The sequence below is a fragment of the Opisthocomus hoazin genome, chromosome 7, assembly GCF_030867145.1.
Source record: "Opisthocomus hoazin isolate bOpiHoa1 chromosome 7, bOpiHoa1.hap1, whole genome shotgun sequence".
Classification (NCBI taxonomy): Eukaryota; Metazoa; Chordata; class Aves; order Opisthocomiformes; family Opisthocomidae; genus Opisthocomus; species Opisthocomus hoazin.
The window spans coordinates 1,582,618-1,607,496 of record NC_134420.1 but is presented as its reverse complement, the minus strand read 5'-3'; the positions used below and the strand labels follow the sequence as shown (position 1 = coordinate 1,607,496).

The following is a 24,879-nucleotide window of genomic DNA, read 5'->3' as shown; positions in this document are numbered from 1 at the left end:
GGTGAAGCAGTCACCAGGGCCACCCGGGGGCGGGGACTACAGCTCCCGGCGTGCACCGCGCCCCGGGGCGCGGTGCACGCCGGGAGCTGTAGTCCCCGCCCCCGGGTGGCCTCACCGCCCCGTCGCCCCCGCGGACTCCCCCACCCACAATCCCCCGCGTCGCATTGGTTAAGCCGGAGCCGGGGGGGACGGTCACGTGTGCCGGCGGCGGCGGCGCATGCGCGCTGCGGGCTGTTGTTGTGGCGGCGCGGCCCGCGGCTCACCCGGCCGGTAGCGATGAGCGACAACGATGACATCGAGGTGGAGAGCGACGTGAGTCGGCCCCCGCCGCCGGGACGGGACCCCCCCGCCTCCCCCCGGGGCAGCGGGGGGTAACGGTCCGTTTCTCTCTTTCCTTCCTCCCTTCCCCGGACCCGTTTCCCGGTACCACCCCCCCCCTCCATCTTCCTCTTCCTCCCCGCCGGCCCGGTTTCCCCTCAGGAGGAGCAGCCCAGGTTTCAGTCCGCGGTACGTCGCTGCCGCCCGCGGTACCTGGAGCACGTGGGGGCGGGGGGGGGGGACGACTGTGGGTTGGGGGGGGGCACTTGTGGGGCTGGGGGGGGCTGGGGGTGTCCTGTGGGGCTGGGGCTGTTGGGGGGCTCACAGGCCTGTGGGGTTTGTGGTCTTTGGGGGGGGTGTCTGGGGGTGTCCTGTGGGGCTGGGGTTGTTGGGGGGCTCACAGGCCTGTGGGGTTTGTGGATCTGGGGGGGGGTGAGGGGTTGGGGGTCTGCGGGTGTCCTGTGGGGCTGGGGCTGTTGGGGGGCACACAGGCCTGTGGGGTTTATGGTCTTTGGGGGGGGTGTCTGGGGGTTTGGGGGTGTCCTGTGGGGTTGGGGCTGTTGGGGGGCACACAGGCCTGTGGGGTTTGTGGATCTTGGCGGGGGGGATGAGGGGTTGGGGGTCTGGGGGTGTCCTGTGGGGCTGGGGCTGTTGGGGGGCACACAGGCCTGTGGGGTTTGTGGTCTTTGGGGGGGGGGTGAGGGGTTGGGGGTGTCTTGTGGGGCTGGGCCTGTTGGGGGGCACATACGTCTATGGGGTGTGTGGCTCTTGGGGGGGGGAATCTGGGGGGTTGGGGGTGTCCTATGGGGCTGGGGCTGTTTGGGGGGGCTGAGGATTGGGGATCTGGGGGTGTTCTGTGGGGCTGGGGCTGTTGGGGGGCACACACGCTTGTGGGGTTTGTGGCTCTTAGGGGGAGAATCCATGGGGTTGGGGGGCTGGGGTTGTGCTGTGGGGCTGGAGCTGTTGGGGGGCTCACAGGCCTGTGGGGTTTGTGGTCTTTGGGGGGGGTGTCTGGGGGTGTCCTGTGGGGCTGGGGTTGTTGAGGGGCTCACAGGCCTGTGGGGTTTGTGGATCTGGGGGGGGGGTGAGGGGTTGGGGGTCTGGGGGTGTCCTGTGGGGCTGGGGCTGTTGGGGGGCACACAGGCCTGTGGGGTTTATGGTCTTTGGGGGGGGTGTCTGGGGGTTTGGGGGTGTCCTGTGGGGTTGGGGCTGTTGGGGGGCACACAGGCCTGTGGGGTTTGTGGATCTTGGCGGGGGGGGTGAGGGGTTGGGGGTCTGGGGGTGTCCTGTGGGGCTGGGGCTGTTGGGGGGCACACAGGCCTGTGGGGTTTGTGGTCTTTGGGGGGGGGGTGAGGGGTTGGGGGTGTCTTGTGGGGCTGGGCCTGTTGGGGGGCACATACGTCTATGGGGTGCGTGGCTCTTGGGGGGGGGAATCTGGGGGGTTGGGGGTGTCCTATGGGGCTGGGGCTGTTTGGGGGGGCTGAGGATTGGGGATCTGGGGGTGTTCTGTGGGGCTGGGGCTGTTGGGGGGCACACACGCTTGTGGGGTTTGTGGCTCTTAGGGGGAGAATCCATGGGGTTGGGGGGCTGGGGTTGTGCTGTGGGGCTGGAGCTGTTGGGGGGCTCACAGGCCTGTGGGGTTTGTGGTCTTTGGGGGGGGTGTCTGGGGGTGTACTGTGGGGCTGGGGTTGTTGGGGGGCTCACAGGCCTGTGGGGTTTGTGGATCTGGGGGGGGGTGAGGGGTTGGGGGTCTGGGGGTGTCCTGTGGGGCTGGGGCTGTTGGGGGGCTCACAGGCCTGTGGGGTTTGTGGTCTTTGGGGTGGGGTGAGGGGGTGGGGGTGGGGGTCTGGGGGTATCCTGTGGGGTTGGGGCTATTGGAGAGCACACAGGCCTGTGGGGTTTGTGGCTCTTCGGGGGGGCAGGTCTGAGGGCTTGGGGGTCTGGGGGTGTCCGGTGGGGCTGGGGCTGTTGGGGGGCACACAGGCCTGTGGGGTTTGTGGTCTTTGGGGGGGCGGGGGGGGTGAGGGGTTGGAGGTGTCTTGTGGGGCTGGGGCTGTTGGGGGGCACATACGTCTATGGGGTGTGTGGCTCTTGGGGGGGGAATCTGGGGGGTTGGGGGTGTCCTATGGGGCTGGGTCTGTTTGGGGGGGGGGGTCTGAGGATTGGGTGTCTGGGGGTGTTCTGTGGGGCTGGGGCTGTTGGGGGGCACACACGCTTGTGGGGTTTGTGGCTCTTGGGGGGGGTGGACTCTGAGGGGTTGGGGCTGTCGGGGGCCACACACATCTATGGGGTTTGTGGCTCTTGGGGGGGGGAATCTGTGGGGCTTGAGGTCTGGGGGTGTCCTATGGGGCTGGGGCTGTTGGGGGGGTGGGGGCTGGGCATTCGGGGCATCCTGTGGTGTTGGGGCTGTTGTGGGGCACACACGTCTATGGGGTTTGTGGCTCTTGGCAGGGGGGTCTGAGGGGTTGTGGGTCTGGGGGTGTCTTGTGGGGCTGGGGCTGTTGGGGGGCACACACACCTATGGGGTTTGGGGCTCTTGGGGGGGAATCTGGGGGGCTGGAGGTGTCCTATTGGGCTGGATCTGTTGGGGGGGGCTGGGCATTTGGGGCGTCCTGTGGGGTTGGGGCTGTTGGGGGGCACACACGCCTATGGGGTTTGTGGCTCTTGGAGGAGGGGGATCTGGGGGGCTGGGGGTGTCCTATGGGGCTGGGGGGGGGGCTGGGCATTTGGGGTGTCCTGTGGGGCTGGGGCTTTCGGGGGGCACACACGCCTATGGGGTTTGTGGCTTTTGAGGGGGGGAATCTGTGGGGTTGGGGGGCTGAGGGTGCCCTGGGGGGCTGGGGCTGTTGGGAGGGGGGGGCTGGGGCTCTGGGGGTGTCCTGTGGGGCTGGGGCTGTTGGGGGGCACACACGCCTATGGGACTTATGTCTCTTGGGGGGGGGGTGTTTGGGGGGACGCCTGTGGGCCCAGGGCTCTTGGAGAGGGAGCTGGGTTTGGGGTGTAACGGGAGGCTTGTGCCTCCTGAGGGGCTTGGGGGGGGGTAGGTGATCTGTGGGGCTGGGGGTCTTGGGGGGGGGGGGGGCTGGGGCTTTTGGGGGGAAAATGGGGGTGTTTCTTTCTCCGGGAGGGGGTTATGCATGGGGTTTTGTCTGTTTTGGGAGGGGGGGAACGTTTGGGTTGTGTTTTCGGGGGGGGGGCTGCGTTCGGTTGTTTTGAGGGGGGTGCAGGACGGGGGGCCGGCGAGCTGCCCCCCTCCCCTGGGGCCATGCTGGGCCGCCGCTCCCCGGCGCTTCCCCCCCCCCCCCCCAGGAAGCTGGGGGGAAACCGAAAGCAGCGGAGCCGCCTCCCTCCCACGCCCTCGCGCTGCAGAGCCCGAGGCGTCGCGGCCGCGGTGCCGCCCGAGGAAGCCTCCGGGCTTCGGGGTGAAGCTCGGCAGCGGGGCGGCCGCCGAACCCCCCCGCCAGCCCACGGGAGAGCGGAGCGGGTTGGGGGTCCCCGCCGCGGCGCCGGACCCTCGCCGGCCGCTCAGGCTCCTCGCTCGCTTCCCTCCCAGGCCGACAAACGGGCTCACCACAACGCGCTGGAGCGCAAGCGCAGGGACCACATCAAGGACAGCTTCCACAGCCTGCGGGACTCGGTCCCCTCCCTCCAGGGAGAGAAGGTGAGTTTGGGGAGCGCGGCGGGAGCGCGGCCGCGTCCCCCACCCCCCCGGCCCGCCCCGCGGCGCCGAGCTTGGACCGGGATTTCGGCGGCAGCGGGGCCGAGCTGCGGTTCCTCGCAGGGTCCGCAAACCGACGCTTCCCGGCGCCGGCGAGGCTCTGCCCCGCGGCGAGGACCCCCGGATGTGTCCCCACCGGGGACAGGAGCCGGGCTTCGCTTCGCCCGGTGACTTCGGCGCAGCAGAGCGACGGGAAAACGCTTTCCGCCGCGCTGCGGGTGGGACGGGGCAGCCCAAAGCCCGTCGGTCACCCCCGGGGCGAGGTCTTTATTTCGCCTCTGTCTTTTCCAACTATTGCAACAGGCATCCCGGGCCCAAATCCTGGACAAAGCCACAGAGTACATCCAGTACATGCGCCGGAAAAACCACACGCACCAGCAGGACATCGACGACCTCAAGAGGCAGAACGCCCTCCTGGAGCAGCAAGGTGAGCGACGGGGACTGCACCGGGACGGGCTGGGGCAGACCTGATGGAGGGTGGAGGGACTGGGAGTGCTGGGGGATGACAGGGTGACCATGAGCCAGCAGCGTGCCCTGGGTGCCAAGAAGGCTGATGGGGTCCTGGGGTGCATCAAGGTGATTGTAGCCAGCAGGTCAGGGAGGTTCTCCTCCCCCTCTGCTCTGCCCCAGTGAGGCCCCATCTGCAGTGCTGGGTCCAGTGCTGGGCTCCCCAGCTCAAGAAAGATGAGGAGCTACTGGAGAGAGTCCAGCGGAGGGCTGCGAGGATGAGGAGGGGACTGGAGCATCTCTCCTACGAGGAGAGGCTGAGGGAGCTGGGCTTGTTCAGCCTGGAGAAGAGAAGGCTGAGAGGGGACCTTGGAAATGCCTCTAAATATCTGCAGGGTGGGGGTCAGGAGGCCAGGGCCAGACTCTTTCCAGTGGTGCCCAGCGACAGGACAAGGGGCAACGGGCACAAACTGGAGCCTGGGAAGTTCCATCTGAACATGAGGAAGAACTTCTTCATGGAGGAACTTCCTGATGGTTGGACTCGATCTTAGAGGTCTTTTCCAACCTCTGATTCCATGATTCTTCCCTCTGAGGGTGCCGGAGCCCTGGCCCAGGCTGCCCAGGGAGGCTGTGGAGTCTCCTTCTCTGGAGATATTCCAGCCCCGCCTGGACAAGGTCCTGTGCAGCCTGCTCTGGGTGACCCTGCTTGGGCAGGGGGTGGGACTGGGTGACCCCAGAGGTCCCTTCCAACCTGACCACCCACCAGGGTGACACGTTGCCCCTGCCTTGCAGTGCGTGCCCTGGAGAAGGCCCGGTCGAGCGCCCAGCTGCAGGCCACCTACCCCTCGACGGACAACAGCCTCTACACCAACCCCAAGGGCAGCGCCATCTCCGCCTTCGACGGCGGCTCCGACTCCAGCTCCGAGTCGGAGCGCGAGGAGCCGCAGAGCAGGAAGAAGCTGCGCATGGAGGCCAGTTAGGCCCCCCCCCGGCCCCCCGCTGCCGCCGGCCGCCCGCCCGCCGGCTGCGTAAGGACTCTCCCTTCTCTCGTAGAGGCTCTCGGACTGCAGCTTCCCGGCCCCTTCCCCGCTCTAACCGCAACGGCCCCGGGGGGAGCCGGCCAGGCAGGGCCTCGCAGCGCCCGCCGACAGACTTGGGGGGGTCCGGGGGTCGCAAGGAGATGCCCCCATTGCCCCCCCCCCCCTCCCAGCTAGCGAGCCCCTCTCCCCGCTCCCTCCTGATTTTATATGAGCATTTCTATTTATACCCGGGGACCACGGCAGGGCAGAGCTGAAGGGCGAGGCTGCGCAGGAGCCGGGCAGCCCCCCCTTGTCGTGCCCCCCCCCGGGGGGAGCTGCGCCTGCCCAGCGCTGCGGGGGTCTCGCTATTTATTTCCCGCGTGTGCAATTCCACCTGCCCCCCCCTCAGCGCCTGCGAGAGCCGGGGAGGGAGACCGGGCTGGGTGGGCTGCGCGTGCCTCCTGCCCCCTCCTCATCCCCGCCCCCCGTCCCCACCTCCGTGGCATTTTCTGAACTCCGGTGGCCCGTCCCCACCCCGTAGGTGACCCCCCCGTCCCCGTTTCGATGCCATTCATTCCACGAATCTAAGGTATGTTGTACATACTGCCCAGAGTTGTCTTGCAAGTTAAGGCTTCCCTTTACTATAAGACTATAAATAATAATAATTAAAAAAACAAAAAAAAAACCAACTTATTTTATCCTTCCCCGGGGCAGCCGCCCGCTCGTGGGGCGGGAGGGGAGGTGGCAGTGGGGCAGCCGTCCCCGGCCCGAGCTCGGCGTCACCTCCCCGCGCGCAGGCAGACGGGCGGCTCTCGGTTCGGGTTTATTGATGCCAAAAAGCTCGGCCCGCGTCCCGTGTCCCCCCCCCTGTCCCCAGCCACCTCGGCTCCCGCCGGGAGGGAGCTGGCAGCCACGGCGCGGGGCCGCTTTTTGGTATTGCTAGCACCCTGAGGACCTCGCTCTGCCCGTCCGCGGCGTCTCGGCACCCACCCCGGGCAGGGCTCGGCACAGTCCGGGGGGGGGCTGCGGGACCCCCCACCCTTACTCCACGCTGGGCACGGGCAGCTGCAAGAAATGCATCGCCGCTCTCACCACCTTCTCCGGAGCGATGTTGTAGACGGGGTGCGTGGCCTGCTGCGAGAGGGAGAGGAAAAAGGAGAGGTCGGTGGCTTTCCCGGCGTGGAGGTGGCTGGCGGTGACACCGGGCACCTACCAGGCGGTTCTCGGGGACGCCCAGGACCACCTCGCGGTGGAGGTCTCCGCTGCCGAAATGCTGGGCGATGGCCAGCCCGCTCAGGCAGTAGCAGGTGTGGTAGAAATCCCGGGATCTGGGGGTGGATATTGGGGTGCTGAGCGGGGGGCTGGGGTACCGGGCGGCCCCCCGTCCCCCATGCCAGCCCCGAGCTGGTACTCACTTGCCCGGCTTGTCGAGCAGCCCGCCGGCCGGGCACTGGCAGCACAGCAGGATGTATTCCTGCAGCGCCGACTGGTCGAACATCCAGCGCGACGTGCTGAGCGCCGCGTCGCCTGGGGAGGGGGGGGAGCTGGTGAAATGCCTGGGGGGACCCCGGGAAGGAGGCCAGACCCCCCCCCCCAAGCGCCTTCCCACCCACCACCGAGGTGCTGCCCGGCAGACAGAATCACAGAATGGTCGGGGTTGGAAGGGACCTCTGGGGTCACCCAGTGCCACCCCCTGCCCAAGCAGGGTCACCCAGAGCAGGGGGCACAGGACCTTGTCCAGGCGGGGCTTGAAGATCTCCAGAGAAGGAGACTCCACAGCCTCCCTGGGCAGCCTGGGCCAGGGCTCCGTCACCCTCAGAGGGAAGAAGTTCTTCCTCATCTTCAGCTGGAGCTTCCTCTGCTTCAGTTTGTGCCCGTTGCCCCTTGTCCTGTCGCTGGGCACCACTGGAAAGAGTCTGGCCCTGTCCTCCTGACCCCCACCCTGCAGATATTTAGAGGCATTTCTAAGGTCCCCTCTCAGCCTTCTCTTCTCCAGGCTGAACAAGCCCAGCTCCCTCAGCCTCTCCTCGGAGGAGAGATGCTCCAGTCCCCTCCTCATCCTCGCAGCCCTCTGCTGGACTCTCTCCAGTAGCTCCTCATCTTTCTTGAACTGGGGAGCCCAGCACTGGACCCAGCACTGCAGATGGGGCCTCACTGGGGCAGAGCAGAGGGGGAGGAGAACCTCCCTGACCTGCTGCCCACACTCCTCCTGATGCACCCCAGGATCCCATCGGCCTTCTTGGCACCCAGGGCACGCTGCTGGCTCATGGTCACCCTGTCACCCACCAGGACACCCAGGTCCCTCAAGCCTTGCTGCCAAGAAGCACAAATTCCCCCCCTAGAACGGGGCCATGGGGGGGAATTCCCGCGCTCAGACCCTCGTCCCTCCCCGGAGATGCCGTTTTGGGGGCAGAGGACGCCGGGACCCCCCCGGTCCGACTCACCCTCGGCGTGGAGGGCACGGTGGAGCAGGGGCAGGAGGCCAGCTTGCCAGAAGGAGTAGCACCCATCCACCAGCTTGTTGCAGCGACCCTGGAAGCCGCCCTCGAAGCGCATCTGCCGGCCGGTCACCCAGTGCTACGCGGGACGGGGAGGAGTGGGTGCCGGGACGGGGACCCGGCGCCCACCCACCGGGAGAGCCGAGGGGACCGCGGCGCCGCTCACCAGCAAGCTCCGGAGGTCCAGCAGATGTTCCTTCTTGAGGATGACCAAGGCGGCCACGCCGCAGAAGGTGTACCCGCCGTGGGCCTCCATGCCCGGCACGCCGCCGATGCCGCCCTCCCAGTTCTGGCACCTGCACGGGCGGCGGCGTCAGGACGGCGGCGGGGCGAGGGGCCATCCCCGTGCCCCCCGTCCTCGCCGGCACTCACCTCGCGATCCACTCGGCCGTCCCGGCGAAGAGCGCGGGCGTCAGGACGTTGGTGAGCGAGGCCACGGCGGCGGCGCAGTAGGCGCTCCTGCGAGAGACGGGCGCTGGGACGCGACGCCGGCTCCCCGCCATGACACCGGCTCCCCGCCATGACACCGGCTCCGTGACACCAGCTCCCCGCCATGACACCGGCTCCCCACTGCGACGCCGGCTCCGCGACGCCGGCTCCCCGCCATGACACCGGCTCCGTGACACCGGCTCCCCGCCATGACACCGGCTCCCCACTGCGATGCCGGCTCCGCGACGCCGGCTCCCCGCCATGACACCGGCTCCCCGCCATGACACTGGCTCCGTGACGCCAGCTCCCCGCCACGACGCCGGCTCCCCACCGTGAAATCGGCTCCCCACCGTGACGCCAGCTCCCCGCCATGACGCCGGCTCCATGACACCGGCTCCCCGCCATGACACCGGCTCCGTGACGCCAGCTCCCTGCCACGACACTGGCTCCCCACCGTGATGCTGGCTCCCCGTTGTGACGCTGGCTCCCTACTGCGACACCGGCTCCCCACCATGACACCAGCTCCGTGACACCCGCTCCCCGCCATGACACCGGCTCCGTGACGCCAGCTCCCCGCCACGACGCCGGCTCCCCGCCGCAACATCGGCTCCCCACCGCGACGCCGGCTCCCCGCCGCGACATCAGCTCCCCACCATGGCGCCAGCTCCCCACCATGACTCCGGCTCCCCGTCGTGACACCGGCTCCCTGTCGCGACGCCAGCTCCCCGCCATGATACCGGTTCCCTGTTGTGACGCCGGCTCCCCGCCGCGACACCAGCTCCCCGCCATGCCGCCGGCTCCCCATCGCGACGCCGGCTCCCCACCATGACACCAGCTCCACGCCATGACACCAGCTCCATGCCATGACGCTGGCTCCCCGTCGCGATGCCGGCTCCCCGCCATGACACCAGCTCCCCGCCACGACACCGGCTCCCCATCGCAACGCCGGCTCCCCACCATGACACCAGCTCCACACCATGACACCAGCTCCCCGCCATGACGCTGGCTCCCCGTCGCGATGCCGGCTCCCCACCCTGACACCAGCTCCATGCCATGACGCCGGCTCCCCATCGCAACGCCAGCTCCCCACCACGACACCGGCTCCCCGTCGCGACGCCAGCTCCCCGCCGCGACGCCCACCCAGCTGGAGCCGCGGCAGAGCCGTCGTGTCCCCCCCCAGCCCCGCGCCGGGAGCCCACCTGACGTCCACCTCGCCGCCGACGTGCATGAGGAAGGAGCCGTCGGGCTGCTTCAGCGAGCGCAGGTACTCCAGCAGCTTCTGCCTGCGGGAGCCGGCGGGATGCGAGGGGGGGGGGGCACGCATCCCACCGCCCCCCGGCCCCACACCGGCTGGCGGACCCCCCCCCCCCGCACCCCCACCCCGCCGGCCGTACCTGTCGATGACGCCGAACGCCTCCTCGGTGCCGATGATGCAGAGCGCGTTGACGGCGGCGTAGGTGGGGGCGAGGTGGGGGTGCTGGCCGGGGCCCCCCCCGAAGCCACCCTGGGGGCTCTGGCAGTGACTCAGGAACTGGCAGACGCTGCGAGGTGGGGGGGGTCACTCCCCATGACGTATCCCACCGGGGTGGGGGAGACCCCTCCTCGCTCCCACCAGCAGCGGGGGCTCCACGGCTCGTGGCCAGCCCCGTTAGCCCCCGGTGTCCCCCCCCCCAGGGTCAAAGCCGGGGGTTATCTCTCTCTTCCCCCCCCCCCACCTCCAAAATCTCCATCCGTCACGAGGCGCTGGCCGGAAGAATAGGCGGCATTGACGGCCGCGGGGACACAAAGCGCTCCTTTGCCACCGCCAGCGCGCGGGGACAGCGGGAGGTGGCACCTCCGGCATCACGCGGTGGGGGGGTCCCCACGCCGCCATCGCGGGGCTCTGCTCCCCGCCCCCCCCCTCACTGTGCCACTCACTCGGAGGCGACGGACTGGGGGATGGGCTCGTCCAGCAGCTCCAGGCTGTGCAGGATCCAGTAGCAGAGCCAGGGGCGGCTGGCGTCCAGACACTGCGGGGACAGGGGGGGGGGACACTCAGGGGGGGCTGGGGGTGCAGGCAGAGCTCCCACGGCGGGGGAGACACAAGGGAGACCCCCAACTTTCCCCAGAGCATCACCCCGGGGCCGGGCACCACCCAAGGGGACAACAGCGATGGGGACGGGCCAATGCCCGGTGACAACTCCGGCAGGGACCGTGGGGCGAAGGGTTGTCCCCAACCGTGGGGTGAAGGTGGGGGGGGGGGACAGCAGGACGCTGGCAGCGCCGCCGCCATCGCCGCTACCTCGTAGGCTTCGGTCAGCTGCCGGAGGCCTCTCTTCAGGTAATGGAAGTGCTTCTCCCGCTGGAGGACGAACCTGGGGGACACGGAGGGGACACATCAAGGGGGGGACACGAGCCCTCGGCCGGCGCGTTCGGGGCTCGCGCCGCTGAGGGGGCCGGGGCCGCGCCCGAATCAGCGCCCGCTCCCACCCCAGAGCTCCCAGTTTACGGAACCATTAAGGCTGGAAGAGACCTTGGAGCTCCTCCAGCCCAACCATCGCCCCGCCACCACCGTGCCGGCCAAACCGCGTCCCCAGGCGCCGCGTCTACGTGGTTTTTGAACGCCTTGGGGGGTCTTTTATTATTATTATTATTATTATTATTATTATTATTACTATTTATTATTTATTTATTGAGGCTTTCCGCCACGGGGACTCACCGCGAGGCGTGATGGTTCGTCTCGCAGGCGTCGAAGACCTCCTGCACGATGTCCTCCACCTTGGCCTGCCACGGCGAGGGGGGGCGAAGCGGTGAGCTCGGACACGCGGCTCTGCCCCTCCCAAACGCCTCCTGCCCCTCCCCCCCCCGGCACCCCGCCCCGGCCCCCAGCCCCATCCCGGGGGGGGGTTTCTCCATCGTCTCGACGCCTTCTCCGGGGGAAACCGAAGCGACCCAAAGCCGCGGAGCTCCGGGAGCGGGACCACCGGCGCGGGCCCCGTCCGGCGTCGCTGAACGGTGATGGAGGGGGGGTCATCCCGGGACCACCCCCCCCCCCCCCCCCAGCCCGGGAGAACGGGGACCCCGCCACGGCGACCGCTCGCTCTGGTTCGAGCTGCTCGGCCCCCAACCGGGGGGAACCCGCCCGAAAACCCGCCGGGGCTTCGCTGGGGGGGGGGGGGTCTCCGTAGCCTCAATAAGGGGAGCGGGAACCCCCCCCCCCCCCACGCCTCGCACCCACCCGGGGTCTGCCCGCTGCCCCGGGGAGCAGCGGCGCGGCCGGGCCCGGTTCGGGGGGGGGTCTGGCTCTCCCCGGGACCCCCCCCCCCCCCCGGGCCCGGTGGGTTCCCCCCCGCCCCCCCAGCCCCGCACCTGCTCGGCGGAGGTGGCGGTCCGCACCCCGTCGTCCCGCAGCCGCCGCCGCCCGCCGCTGGGGGGGGACGCTCCCGCCATGCTGCGGGCGGCTCCGCGCCGGCGGGACGACGGCGGCCGGGCGGGGACAGGAGGCCACGCCCCTCGCCACGCCTCTCGCCACGCCCCTCACCACGCCCCGCCGCCGCCCGGCCCGGCCGCGCATGCGCAGCTGGAGGGAAGGGAAAGGGGGGGGGGGCGCTGCGTCACCGCGCCATGACGTCACGCTCGGGCGGCCGGGGCGGGGCGCGCCGCGCTGCCTTGTTGCGTCACCCGCGTGGCGTCATCACGCTGCAGCGCGGCACCTGGCGCTGCGTCCCGTTGGGTCGGTGTGCTGGAGCGCTGCGTGGCGTCATCGCGTCGCGGCATCGCGTCATGGCGCTGCGTGACGTCATCGTGTCGCGGCATCGCGTCATGGCGCTGCGTGACGTCATTGCATCGCGGCGTCGTGTCATGGCGCTGCGTGGCGTCATCGCGTCGCGGCATCGTGTCATGGCGCTGCGTGGCATCATCGTGTCGCGGCGTCGCGTCATGGTGCTGCATGGTGTCGTTGCATCATGGCGTAGTGTCATGGCACTGCGTGGCGTCATCACGTCGCAGCGTCGTGTCATGGCACTGCGTGACGTCATTGCATCACGGCGTCACGTCATGCCGCTGCGTGGCGTCATCGCGTCGTGGCGTCGCGTCATGGCGCTGCGTGCTGTCATTGCATCATGGCATGTCATTGCGCTGGAGCGCTGCGTGACGTCATTGCATCATGGCGTCGCGTCACTGCGCTGTGTGACATCATCGCATCATGGCGTGTCATTGTGCTGGAGCGCTGCGTGACGTCATTGCATCACGGCGTTGTGTCATGGCACTGCATGGCGTCATCGCGTCGCAGCGTCGCGTCATGGCGCTGCGTGACATCATCGCATCACGGCGTCGTGTCATGGCGCTGGAGCGCTGCACGGTGTCATTGCGTCACGGCGCTGCGTCGTTGCGCTGGAGCACTCCATGACGTCATCGCGGCACAGCGCTGTGTCATCGCGCTGGGGCGCTGTGTGGCGTCATCGCAGCGCTGCGTCACCACACCGCAGCGGTGACCTCACCGCGCCGCTGCCCCGCGTCACCCCGCGACCCGCAGCCCCGCCGGCCTGCACCCCACAGCCCCCTGCACCCCAGCACCCGCTGCAGGGCCCCCACCACAGCCCGGACCCCGGGACCCCCCAGACCACCCCAGCCCCGGGGACAGCCCGGTGTCCCCCAGTACCCCCCGGTCCCCTGGTGCAGCTCCCTGGGTCACCCCAGTGGCCCCCGCTCCCCCCCCACCATTCCCCAGTCTCTCCTTGGGGGGGGGAGTCCCTGCTGTGTCCCCAGGTGTCCCCTCCCCATATCACCCAGTGCAGACCCCGTGTCCCCCCCCCCGATGCCCCAGAGCATCCCCCGGTGCCCCCCCCGGTGCATCCCCGGTGTCCCCCCTCCGGTGCCCCAGACCATCCCCCGGTGCCCCTCCAGTGCCCAAGACCACCTCCCGGTGCCCCCCCCCGCTGCATCCCCGGTGCCCCCCCGCTGTCCTCCCTGATGTTCCCCCCCGGTGCCCCAGAGCATCCCCCGGTGTCCCCCCACCCCCGGTGTCCCCTCCCGCCGCCTCCCCCGTGTGTTTCCCCCCCCCCCCGCTCCCCCCAGCTCCCCTCCCGGTGCATTCCCCCATCCCGATGCCCCAGAGCATCTCCCGGTGCCCCCCCCGGTCCATCCCCGGTGTGTCCCCCCCGATACCCCAGACCATCCCCCGGTGCCCCCGAGCATCCCCCGGTGCCCCCCCCGGCCCCCCACCGCTGCATCCCCGGTGCTCCAGAGCATCCCCCGGTGCCCCCCCCCGGTGCTCCCCCGGTGCCCCAGAGCATCCCCCGGTGCCCCAGACCATCCCCCGGTGCCCCAGACCATCCCCCGGTGTCCCCCCCCCTCCCCGGTGTCCCCTCCCGCCGCCTCCCCCGTGTGTTTCCCCCCCCCCCGCTCCCCCCCCGGTGCCTCCCCCGCCCTCGCCCCGCCCCGCCCCGCTGCCAGCCCGGCGCGGCGGCGCAGCTCTCCCGGTGCCCCCGGTAACGGCGGCGGCCCGGGCCGCCATGGCCAAGCAGTACGACGTGCTGTTCCGGCTGCTGCTGCTGGGGGACTCGGGCGTGGGCAAGACCTGCCTGCTCTGCCGCTTCACCGACAACCGCTTCCACCCCGCCCACATCTCCACCATCGGTACCGGCCCCGGGGCCCCGGGGGAGAGCGGGCGGCGCCGGCACCGCGGGGAAGCGGGAGGCCGGGGGGAAACGGGAGGCCTCGGGCACCGGGGAAGCGGGAGCTGTGGGTACCGGGGAGCTGTGGGTACTGGGGAGCTGTGGGTACGGGGGAACCGGGAGCACCGGGAAGCCGCTGCACCGGGGAACGGGAAACCGTGGGTGCAGGGGAACCGGGGAGCTGTGGGTACCGGGGAACCGGGAGCACCGGGAAGCCGCTGCACCGGGGAAAGGGAAACCGTGGGTGCAGGGGAACCGGGGAGCAGCGAGCACCGGGGAACCGGGAGCACCGGGAAGCCGCTGCTCCGGGGAACGGGAAACGGTGGGTGCAGGGGAACCGGGGAGCACCGGGGAACCGGGAGCTGTGGGTACCGGGGAGCTGTGGGTACGGTGGAACCGGGAGCACCGGGAAGCCGCTGCACCGGGGAACCGGGAAACGGTGGGTGCAGGGGAACGAGGAGCCGGGGAAGCGGGGAGCTGTGGGTACCGGGGAACCGGGAAGCACCGGGAAGCCGCTGCTCCGGGGAATGGGAAACCGTGGGTGCAGGGGAACCGGGGAGCACCGGGGAACGAGGAGCCGCTGCACCGGGGAGCCGGGAAACGGTGGGTGCAGGGGAACCGGGGAGCTGTGGGTACCGGGGAGCTGTGGGTACCGGGGAGCTGTGGGTACCGGGGAACTGGGAGCACTGGGCACCGGGGAACCGGGGAGCTGTGGATACGGGGGAACAGGGAGCACCGGGAAGCCGATGCCTCAAGGAACCGGGAGCACCGGGAAGCCGCTGCACCGGGGAACTGGGAGCACTGGGAAGCCGCTGCACCGGGGAGCCGGGAGACCGTGGGTGCAGGGGAACTGGGGAGCTGTGGGCACCGGGGAAACGGGAGCACCGGGCAGCTGCTGCCCCAAGGAACCGGGGAACCGGGAGCACCGGGAAGCTGCTGTACCGGGGAACCGGGAAACCGTGGGCACCGGGGGACTGGGGAGCTTGGCACCGGGAGCACCGGGCAGCCGCGGCGCTGGGAACCGGGAGCACCGGGGAGCAGGGGAGCCGTGGGCAGCGGGGAGCCGCGGCACCGGGCACAGCGGAGCCGGGAGCACCGGGCAGCCGCGGCACGGGGAAATAGGGAAACCGGGGGCACCGGGAAACCGGGGAGCCGCGGCACCGGGAGACTGGGAGCACTGGGCAGCCGCAGTACGGGGGAACTGGGAAACCTGGGGCACCGGGGAACTGGCAGCACCGGGGAGCCACGGCACCGGGGAACTGGGAAACCGGAGGCACTGGGCAGTCGCAGCACCGGGGAACTGGGAAACCGGAGGCACTGGGCAGTCGCAGCACTGGGGACTGGGAGCACTGGGGAACTGGGAAACCGTGAGCAGCGGAGAGCCGCGGCAGCAGGGAACCGGGGGCACTGGGAGCACTGGGGAGCTAGGGCACCGGGAAACTGGGGGCACTGGGGAGCCGTGGCAGCAGGGAACGGGGTGCACTGGGCAGCCACAGCTCCGGGGCACTGGGGAGCTGCGGCACTGGGGAACTGGGGTCACTGGGGAGCCATGGCAGCAGGGAACGGGGGGCACTGGGGAGCCGCAGCACCAGGGAACTGGGAGCACTGGGGAGCTAGGGCACTGGGAAACTGGGGCACGGGGCAGCTGTGGCAGCAGGGAGCGGGGTGCACTGGGCAGGCACAGCACTGGGGTAGTGGGGAACTGGGGGCACTGGGGAGCTGCAGCACCAGGGAACAGGGAGCACTGGGGAACTGGGGACACTGGGAAGCTGCGACACCAGGCAACTGGGAGCACTGGGGAGCTAGGGCACTGGGAAACTGGGGGCACCGGGGAGCCGTGGCAGCAGGGAACGGGGTGCACTGGGCAGCTGCAGCACCGGGGCACTGGGGAGCTGCGGCGCCATGGAACTGGGAGCACTGGGGAGCTAGGGCACTGGGAAACTGGGGGCACGGGGCAGCCATGGCAGCAGGGGAACTGGGGGCACTGGGCAGCCGCAGCACAGGGGAGCTGTGGCAGTGGGGAACTGGGGTCACTGGGGAGCCACAGCAGGGCAAAACGGGGGGCACGGGGAGCACCCACCCAGTACCCCAGCACCGGGGCCGCCTGCCAAGCCTGGAACCGGCAGTGGGCACTGGGCCCGCGGCGTGGCTGCGGCTCTGGGCGCAGGGTGGGCACCGGCGAGCTCCGGCACCCGGTTTGGCAGTGCAGCGGGGCTTGGGGTGGGCCGGGACAGGGTGAGGGGACCGGTGGTGGCAGCAGCTCTCGTGGTGGGGGGACACCGGGGCACCCCGTCACCTCTCGCCATCCCAGGCGTCGACTTCAAGATGAAGACCATCGAAGTGGACGGCATTAAGGTGCGGATACAGATCTGGTGAGTGCCGGCGCTGGGCCCTGGGGTGGGGTGGGGGGGGTTTGGGGGGGTCTGAACCCCACTCTTCCCCCCCAGGGTGGGGGCTGAGCCCTGACCAACTCGTGCCGTGAGTGGCAGCGCTGACCCGCTCTCCCTGGCCGCAGGGACACGGCGGGGCAGGAGCGGTACCAGACCATCACCAAGCAGTACTACCGGCGGGCGCAGGTACGGGGGGGGGCCCTGACCGGGGGGTGGGAGAGGGGAAACTGAGGCACAGAGCCGGGGGGGGGTAAATGGTCACCCCCAAATCTCCCGCAGGGCATCTTCCTGGTGTACGACATCGGCAGCGAGCGGTCCTACCAGCACATCGTCAAGTGGGCCAGCGACGTGGACGAGGTAGGGGTGCAGGATGGGGGGCGGGGGGCACCTCGGGGGTTCCCCCCGTAGGTTTGGGGGGCGGGGGGGGCTCTTCACGCCGCCCCCTCCTCCCCAGTATGCGCCCGACGGCGTCCAGAAAATCCTCATCGGGAACAAGGCGGACGAGGAGCACAAGAGGCAAGTGGCCAAAGAGCAAGGGCTGCAGGTGAGCGGGGGCTGGTGTGCGCCCCCGGGGGGGCCAGAGCCCCCCCACACCCCCAGGATGGCCAGGGACCCCCCCCTGCGCTCCCCAACAACCCTCCTGCAGCCCTGCCTGTATCCAGGGACCCCCCTGCATCCCCAGGGCCACCACCCAGCATGGCCAGGGACCCCCCCCTCTCTAGCAAGGATCCCCTACAACCACCCCCCAGCCCCCAGTTTGCCCAGAGACCCCCCCCCATTGGTTCCTGTGCACCCCCAGGGCTACCCCTATGCCCCCCCTTTCCCTTCTTTGGGTGTCCAGGGACCCCCACATCCCCCCCTGCACATCCAGCATGGCCAGGGACACCCCCGCACTCCCCAACAACCCTCCTGCAGCCCTGCCTGTGTCCGGGGACCCCCCTGCATCCCCAAGGCCCCCACCCAGCATGCAGGGACCCCCCCCCAGCCCCCAGTTTGCCCAGAGACAACCCCCCACCCCGGTTCATGTGCACCCCCAGGGCTACCCCTATGCCCCCCCATTCCCCTCTTTGGGTGTCCAGGGACCCCCACATCCCCTCCCTGCACCTCCAGCATGGCCAGGGACCCCCCCCTCTGCACCCAAAAAGCACCCAGTGCCCCCCCCCCAGGGACTCTGCACCACCCAGCCCCGGGGGATGCCCCTACGCCAGCCCCCCTGGTTCCACCATGGGCAGCACTGCTCGTCCGTCCGTCTGTCCGTGCCTCGGTGGCTGGGGGGGGCTGGGGGTGCTGATTTCCCCCTCTTCCCCGCCCCCCCAAATCACGGGGGTGCTGCCGCCGGCCCCTTGCCCCCGCAGCTGGCCAGGGAGTACGGGATGGATTTCTACGAGACCAGCGCCTGCAGCAACCTCAACATCAAGGAGGTGGGGGGGGTGGGGGGGTGAGGAGGGTCAGGGGGGGCCGGGGGGGTCCCCCAGGCTCACACCCCCCCCCCCCCTCCCGCAGTCCTTCACGCGGCTGACGGAGCTGGTGCTGCAGGCACATCGCAAGGAGCTGGAGGGGCTGCGGGGCCCCCCCCGCGCCCCCGCCCTGGCCTGCCTGGAGGAGGCGGAGCAGCAGCCCCCCGGCAGCGAGGACAGCCCCAAAGCCTGCTGGTGTTGAAGCCTGGGGGCCCCCCCCCCGGACCCCCCCCCCCCTCTGCAGGCTGTGTTTGGGGGGGGCACGGCGGGTGCGGGATTGGGGCAACCCCAACGGGAGGGGGTGGTGGGTGCCCGGTGGCGGGGGGCGACCCGGGATCCCTCCCCGGGGGCGGCGGGGGCCGGGAGGGCATCGTAGGGGTGCCCCCCCATCCCGGTACCCGCGCTCTCCCTCGGTGTGCGGGGTGCGGTGCGGGGGTGTCACGGGTGCCCTGTGCCCACCCCATGCCCGTGGACCCCCCCCTTCCCCCCGGTTTTACACACACGGTTTGCAGAATAAAGGTGATGCTGGAGGCGGTCGGGGGGGCTCGTGTGCTGCCATGGGGGGGCTGCGGGCACGGTGCCACACCAGGGCACGGTGCCACGATGGCCGTGCCCCACCGGACCCCCTGGCAGCGCCAGGCCACGGCAACCCGAGCGGTCATCAATAATGGAGGTTGCTCCAGCGCTTGCCGGGACGGTGTCTGCTTTCCAGGCTGGGGGGCCGTGCCCGTGGGGGGGGCCGTGCCCACCGCCGCCGCTGCCCGGTGGGGCTGCCAGCTCGGCCCCCGATGCGGGAATGGGCGCAGGGGGAGGCAGGAGCTGGCCCCCGCGGGGTCATCGTGGTCAAAGAGCTTGGTGGTGGGCACTGGGGGGGGTGGTGGGCACTGGGATGGGTGGGCACGGGGGGGTTGGTGGGCACTGGGATGCTGCTGGGTACCAGGACGGTGATGGGTACTGGGATGGGTGGATGCCAGGATGGTGGTGGGCACTGGGATGGGTGGACGACAGGATGGTGGTGGGCACTGGGATGCTGCTGGGTACCAGGACGGTGGTGGGTACTGGGATGGGTGGATGCCAGGATGGTGGTGGGCACTGGGATGCTGCTGGGTACCAGGATGGTGATGGGTACTGGGATGGGTGGATGCCAGGATGGTGGTGGGCACTGGGATGGGTGGACGACAGGATGGTGGTGGGCACTGGGATGCTGCTGGGCACTGGGATGGGTGGACGACAGGATGGTGGTGGGCACTGGAATGCTGCTGGGTACCAGGATGGTGATGGGTACTGGGATGGGTGGACACCAGGATGGTGGTGGGCACTGGAATGCTGCTGGGTACCAGGACGGTGATGGGTACTGGGATGGGTGGGTGCTGGGATGGGTGGATGCCAGGATGGTGGTGGGCACTGGGATGTTGCTGGGTTACAGGATGGTGATGGGCACTGGGACTGGTGGATGCCAGGATGGCGGTGGGCACTGGGATGGGTGGGTGCTGGGATGGGTGGACGACAGGATGGTGGTGGGCACTGGGATGAGTGGGCACTGGAATGCTGCTGGGTACCAGGATGGTGATGGGTACTGGGACTGGTGGACACCACGATGCTGCTGGGCACTGGGATGGGTGGGCACCGGGATGGGTGGGCACCAGGATGCTGCTGGGTGCTGGGATGTGTGGGTCCCAGGGTGATGGCGGGTACCCAGACGATGGTAGCACCACAGCAGGTGGGTACCAGGGTGGATGCCGGCACTGGGACCAGCGGGCACCAGGACTGGTGGGCACTTGGGGGAAGGCAGCGGGCACCGGGACAGCAAGCTCAGAGGCCCCAGGGACGATGCCAAGGCGGCCCCAGGAAGGGAGATGCGCTGGGGCACCCATCCCATCCATCACCCACCTGGGTCCCAGCCGCCCACCTCCTGCACCCCGTGCAGCCCCAGCTCCCGGAGCCCCGTTATCCCCCGACACCCCCGGGGCGTTCCCAGCCCCTGGCATCAGCCCGTGCCACGCCGAGCCCCACAGCGTCCCACGCCTTGCAGGCATCACCCAGGCAGGTAGGAGCATCGCCTTGGCCCCGCGCCCTCCCCTGCCTCTTCCTCCCCACCCTGGGTGGGTGCCAGCAGGTGGGACGGGTGGGACGGCTCCGGTTTCCGTAGGTGACCTTTGGAGCGGGCGCATCACGTGGGCAGCGGGCAGCCCTTAAGACGCGCCGACGGGCGCGCGGGGGAAAGCAGACGCGCGCCCGCAGCCATGACCGTCCCCATCGCCAAGTCCTTCTACGACCTGAGTGCCACCTCCTTGCAGGGGGAGAAGGTGGACTTCAACGTCTTCCGGGGCCGCGTGGTCCTCATCGAGAACGTGGCGTCGCTCTGAGCCACCACGACGCGGGATTACACCCAGCTCAACCAGCTGCAAGCCCGGTACCCGCGGCGGCTGGTCGTGCTGGGCTTCCCCTGCAACCAGTTTGGCTACCAGGTAAGTCCCAGTGGCCACCACGGTGCCCGGCGCTGGAAGGAACTGGGGGGGAACGCGGCACGGTCCCGGCTTTCTCCTTCCCCACCGCAGGAGAACTGCACCAACGAGGAGATCCTCAACAGCCTGAAGCACGTGCGGCCGGGGGGTGGCTTCGAGCCCAACTTCACCCTCTTCCAGAAGTGCCAGGTGAACGGGCAGGACCCCCACCCCGTCTTCGCCTACCTGAAGGCTCACCTGCCCGCGCCGGCCGACGAGGTGGCCCACCTGATGGCCGAGCCCCGCTACCTCGTCTGGAGCCCCGTGCGCCGCTCCGACATCTCCTGGAACTTCGAGAAGTTCCTGGTGGGGCCCGAGGGGGAACCTTTCCGACGCTACAGCCCCCGCGTGCCCACCATCCAGCTGGAGCCCGACATCCAGCGGCTCCTCAAGCTGGCCAAGTAGGGGGGCTCCGGTGTCCCTGTCACCCTCCCCGGGATGGCCCCAGCTCTCCGCCGGGTGACAGCCCCCTCCGAAACCGCCACGGGGAGGGGGCTCGATGGGGGGGCAGAGGGCTGGGGTGACCGGGGCGGCGTGGGCTGGGGGCAATAAATGAGCCGGAGGGAGCGTGCCCGCGTCTGCGTGGTTTGGGGGGGGCTGCTGTGGTTTGGGGGGGGGGCTGTCGTGGTTGGTGGGGGGGCTGGTGTGGTTTGGGGGGGACTGTCGTGGTTTGTGGGGGGCTGCTGTGGTTTGGGGGGGGGGGCTGCCGTGGTTTGGGGAGGGCTGACGTGGTTTGGGGGGGGGCTGCCGTGGTTTGGGGGGGGCTGCCGTGGTTTGGGGGGGGCTGCCGTGGTTTGGGGGGGACTGTCGTGGTTTGGGGGGGGCTGCTGTAGTTTGTGGGGGGCTGCCGTGGTTTTGGGGGGGCTGCCGTGGTTTGGGGGGGGCTGCCGTGGTTTGTGGGGGGCTGCCGTGGTTTGGGGGGGCTGCCGTGGTTTGGGGGGGGGCTGTCGTGGTTTGGGGGGGACTGTCGTGGTTTGGGGGGGGCTGCTGTAGTTTGTGGGGGGCTGCTGTGGTTTGTGGGGGGATGTCGTGGTTTGTGGGGGGGCTGCTGTGGTTTGTGGGGGGGCTGCCGTGGTTTGGGGAGGGCTGACGTGGTTGGGGGGGGGGGCTGCCGTGGTTTGGCGAGGGGCTGCTGTGGTTTGGGGGGCGGCTGCCGTGGTTTGGGGGGGCTGTCGTGGTTTGGGGGGGCTGCCGTGGTTTGTGGGGGGGCTGCTGTGGTTTGGGGGGGCTGCCGTGGTTTGTGGGGGGCTGCCGTGGTTTGTGGGGGGCTGCTGTGGTTTGTGGAGGGCTGCCGTGGTTTGGCGAGGGGCTGCTGTGGTTTGGGGGGCGGCTGTCGTGGTTTGGGAGGGGCTGCCGTGGTTTGGGGGGGGCTGCCGTGGTTTGTGGGGGGCTGCCGTGGTTTGGGGGGGGCTGTCGTGGGTTGGGGGGGGCTGCCGTGGGTTGGGGGGGGGTCTGCCGTGGGTTGGGGGGGGTCTGCCGTGGTTTCGGGGGGGGCTGCCGTGGTTTGGGGGGGGGCTGCCGTGGTTTGGGGGGGGGCTGCCGGAGCCAGGGACCGGTGGCGTGGGGGTGGAGCGGTGCCAGCTCCGGGCGGGCGTTGCTGGGGCCGGGTGCCAACGGCAGCACCCCACCCCGGGGCAGGGATTTCAGCGGCCGTGGCTCACCCGGCTCCTTCCCCATCCCTCGGTGGGGCAGGGTGGGGGGGACGCGCCCCAGGGCAACGGGCCACCCCCCCCCCCCCCCCAAACCTCCCCGCAGCCCCCGGGGGGAGCAAAAATAACGAAGAGATTTCTCAGCGGGGTTGGGGAGTGAGCCGGGCACGCTCTGGGATGCAGGAAGGGCCAGATCCGCCGCACGGGGACCGATCCCACAGGCTCCAGGAAGGGAAAAGCCCCCCCCGATCCCTGCATCGGACCCCAACACCCGCTACGGGGAGTCTGGGGGGTCCAGGGGGGTGAAGCCCACCCCCCCCAAGCTCTCCCGCCTGCGCCAGCGAGCTGTAACACATCACGTTTATTGCCCCCGCGATTCTTGCCCCGGGGTGGGCACCCTTTCGGACCCCTTTTTGGGGTGACAGCACGCTGGGCCCCCTTCCCGTCCCCGGCACACGCGGGGGGGGGGGTCAAGCTGCGGCGCTTCGCCCCGTCGCCGCGGTCGGGGACGCGGGAAGCATCCGGCGTCGAGCATCCGCCACAGCCAGGCTGGAAGTTGGGAGAAGAGAGTGACACGAGGGACCGTGGGGACCCAGGGATCTCCCGGCGGGGAGCGGGGTCCTTGCGGGGGGGGGGGGGGACACAAACCGGCGTCAGAAGAGCGGGGTCATCTGGCGGGGGTCGTCGGGCAGGACGCTGACGGAGTCCTCGGCCCGGCCGCAGAGCAGGCACAGCATGGTGTACTCCTGCGGCGGGGAGGGAGGGGGGAAAGCTGCCGCGGCCCCCGGCCGGGGAAACCGGAGCCGGCACCCGATCCCCGACTGCAATCGGACCTGGGAGGGGGGGGGGGAATCTCCTTTCACCCCCCCCCAACCCCATCTTCCGAGCGCCGCTGAATGGGAAATGCGCCAGGGAGGAGGGCTGGGAGAGCCGCGTGTCGCTGGGCAGGGGCTGCAAGAGGTGAGCTGGGCTGGCCCCCCCCCCAAAGCAGGGGGTAGCGCTGGGGGGGGGGCTCCGGGTACCCCCGAGCAGAGCGATGAGGCTCCGAAACCTTGGAGGCTGGCACGGCGGCTCCCTCCCGAAACTGCCCGGCTCCCACCCAACGCTGCCGGGGCGGGTGGGAATCCGCAGCGGGGTGGGGGGTCAGGAGGCAGAGGAGCAGCCCCGGGGTGGGGGGGGGACACAAAGGCTGCTCCCCGGGGTGGGGGGGGGGTACCTGGTAGTCGTCCACCACGCTGAAGGTGTACTCGTGGCGCGCGATGAGGTGGTGGCAGGTCTTGCACAGGTCTGCGGAGAGGAGAGGGACAGCGGGTCCCGGGGGCTGCGGGGACGTGGCTGGCCCTGGGGGGGGGGGTGTGTGTCCCCCCCCAACCCCCTTAGCGACAAGCCCCAACCCTCTGGGCCTGCCCCCTTCCCCAGGGTGGGTCCCAGAGCATCAAACCCCCCCAGTTTCCACCCAAATGGCCTGAACCCCCACCCCGCCAACCCCCTTAGCCCCCTGGGGACAAGCCCCAACCCCCTAGGCCTGCCCCCCCACCCCATCCGTGTCCCCAGGCTGGTTCCCAGAGCATCAAACCCCCCCCAGTTTCCCCCCAGTGGGTTGACACCCCCCCCCAACAACCCCTTTAGCCCCCTGGGGACAAGCCCCAACCCTCTGGGCCTGCCCCCCCCCCCGTCCGTGTCCCCAGGGTGGGTCCCGGAGCATCAAGCCCCCCCCGGTTTCCCCCCAATGGGTTGACACCCCCCCCCAACAACCCCTTTAGCCCCCTGGGGACAAGCCCCACCCTGTCCCTGTCCCCAGGGTGGGTCCCAGAGCATCAATCCCCCCCCCAATTTTCCCCCCCAATGGCCTGACACCCCCACTGCTCCCCAAGCCTTGAGATCCCACCCCCCCCGGGGCATCACCCCCCCACCCCTCCAGTATGGGACCAGTATAGGGCCAGTATGGGACCAGTATGGGGCCAGTATGGGGTCCCCAAATCTGCCCCCCCCCCGCCACACCCCCAGCCCCCGAGCCCCCGGCCCCAAAGCTGTTCCCCCCCCCAGCCCTCAGGCCGTGCCCCCCCCCCCCCCCGGTCCCGGCGCACGGTCGTAGGTGACGATCTCGTCCCCGCCGTGCAGGCCGGCGGCCCGGTTGCCGAGCAGCACCAAGTCCCGGCGGCCGCACTGCGCGCAGCCCACGAAGTTGAGGAGGAAGGAGCCGCCCTCCAGGCAGGTCGTGCCCTACGGCGGCAGCAGCGGGCTGGCACCGGGGCCGGGGGTGGCACCGGGGGTGGCACCGGGCCCGGGTCCCCCCCCCCCGCCCCGCCCTACCCGGTCCGGGTACTCGGTGCCCACGCAGCCCCCGCACATCCCGCCCTGCAGATCTCGCGAGACTTCCGCCGCGGGGCGGGGCTCAGCGCCCGGGGGGCGTGGTAGCGGGGGAATAACTCCGCCTTCTGGGCGGGGCTCGAGAGCGGAGACGGCGTCTATAGGCGGGGCTTGTGCCGGGGTGGGCGGGGCTCGAGAACGGAGACGGCGTCTATAGGCGGGGCTTGTGCCCGGGTAGGCGGGGCTCGAGAGCGGAGACGGCGTCTATAGGCGGGGCTTGTGCCGGGGTGGGCGGGGCTAGGTGGTTGTCTCTGTTGTGGGCAGGGCTGCGCAGCTCAGCGTTGGGAGGGGCGGGGGGAACTGGGGGCAATTGTGGGGGTGCGTGGGCCAGCCAGGGGCATCTGGGGCTCTTCGGGGGTGCTTGGGGAAGAGGTGGGGGGCAGCCAGCAGTAGCTGCAGGGAGCCTGGGACTAACTGGGGGGCAAC

At 70.3% G+C, this 24,879-nt stretch overlaps 5 protein-coding genes across 15 annotated transcripts; 3 read left to right on the top strand and 2 right to left on the bottom strand.

The window, feature by feature from the left end:
* The first annotated feature begins 186 nt into the window (after positions 1–186).
* MAX (MYC associated factor X) lies at positions 187–6,212 on the top strand. Of its 2 annotated transcripts, none has more exons than XM_075425932.1 (5): positions 187–312; positions 481–507; positions 3,872–3,979; positions 4,334–4,463; positions 5,276–6,212. In XM_075425932.1, the coding sequence occupies exons 1-5, from the start codon at positions 277–279 to the stop codon at positions 5,461–5,463; spliced, it is 489 nt and encodes a 162-aa protein (XP_075282047.1). In that variant the 5' UTR covers positions 187–276; the 3' UTR covers positions 5,464–6,212. The 2 variants fall into 2 exon arrangements, with proteins under 2 accessions (XP_075282047.1, XP_075282046.1); XM_075425931.1 differs by having other exon boundaries at positions 262–312; positions 4,340–4,463.
* On the bottom strand, positions 6,193–12,926 carry FNTB (farnesyltransferase, CAAX box, subunit beta). Of its 6 annotated transcripts, none has more exons than XM_075425926.1 (13): positions 12,122–12,926; positions 11,128–11,192; positions 10,711–10,783; positions 10,347–10,438; positions 9,824–9,970; positions 9,629–9,712; positions 8,373–8,459; positions 8,167–8,296; positions 7,947–8,079; positions 7,235–7,444; positions 6,918–7,029; positions 6,716–6,830; positions 6,535–6,633 (listed from the first exon to the last, which is right to left on the bottom strand). In XM_075425926.1, exons 1-13 carry the CDS (start codon positions 12,443–12,445, stop codon positions 6,544–6,546), a joined length of 1,662 nt encoding a protein of 553 aa, XP_075282041.1. In that variant the 5' UTR covers positions 12,446–12,926; the 3' UTR covers positions 6,535–6,543. The 6 variants fall into 6 exon arrangements, with proteins under 6 accessions (XP_075282042.1, XP_075282041.1, XP_075282040.1 ...); XM_075425925.1 differs by having other exon boundaries at positions 6,535–6,636; positions 12,122–12,923; XM_075425929.1 differs by lacking the exon at positions 12,122–12,926 and adding an exon at positions 11,778–11,890 and having other exon boundaries at positions 6,535–6,636.
* A 915-nt stretch (positions 12,927–13,841) lies between these two features.
* Positions 13,842–18,619, top strand: RAB15 (RAB15, member RAS oncogene family). 5 transcript variants are annotated; one of them, XM_075425913.1, is made up of 7 exons: positions 13,842–14,045; positions 16,395–16,455; positions 16,599–16,659; positions 16,753–16,830; positions 16,928–17,017; positions 17,829–17,894; positions 17,977–18,618. In XM_075425913.1, exons 1-7 carry the CDS (start codon positions 13,922–13,924, stop codon positions 18,130–18,132), a joined length of 636 nt encoding a protein of 211 aa, XP_075282028.1. In that variant the 5' UTR covers positions 13,842–13,921; the 3' UTR covers positions 18,133–18,618. The 5 variants fall into 5 exon arrangements, with proteins under 5 accessions (XP_075282028.1, XP_075282030.1, XP_075282031.1 ...); XM_075425915.1 differs by lacking the exon at positions 13,842–14,045 and adding an exon at positions 14,068–14,150 and having other exon boundaries at positions 17,977–18,619; XM_075425916.1 differs by lacking the exon at positions 13,842–14,045 and adding an exon at positions 14,269–14,405 and having other exon boundaries at positions 17,977–18,619.
* Positions 18,620–20,118: 1,499 nt separating this feature from the next.
* On the top strand, positions 20,119–20,877 carry GPX2 (glutathione peroxidase 2). The gene is made up of 2 exons (XM_075426301.1): positions 20,119–20,398; positions 20,489–20,877. The coding sequence occupies exons 1-2, from the start codon at positions 20,174–20,176 to the stop codon at positions 20,837–20,839; spliced, it is 576 nt and encodes a 191-aa protein (XP_075282416.1). The 5' UTR covers positions 20,119–20,173; the 3' UTR covers positions 20,840–20,877.
* Positions 20,878–22,429: 1,552 nt separating this feature from the next.
* On the bottom strand, positions 22,430–24,476 carry CHURC1 (churchill domain containing 1). The gene is made up of 5 exons (XM_075425935.1): positions 24,397–24,476; positions 24,171–24,306; positions 23,300–23,370; positions 22,732–22,829; positions 22,430–22,632 (listed from the first exon to the last, which is right to left on the bottom strand). The coding sequence occupies exons 1-4, from the start codon at positions 24,433–24,435 to the stop codon at positions 22,737–22,739; spliced, it is 339 nt and encodes a 112-aa protein (XP_075282050.1). The 5' UTR covers positions 24,436–24,476; the 3' UTR covers positions 22,430–22,632; positions 22,732–22,736.
* Positions 24,477–24,879: the final 403 nt, after the last annotated feature.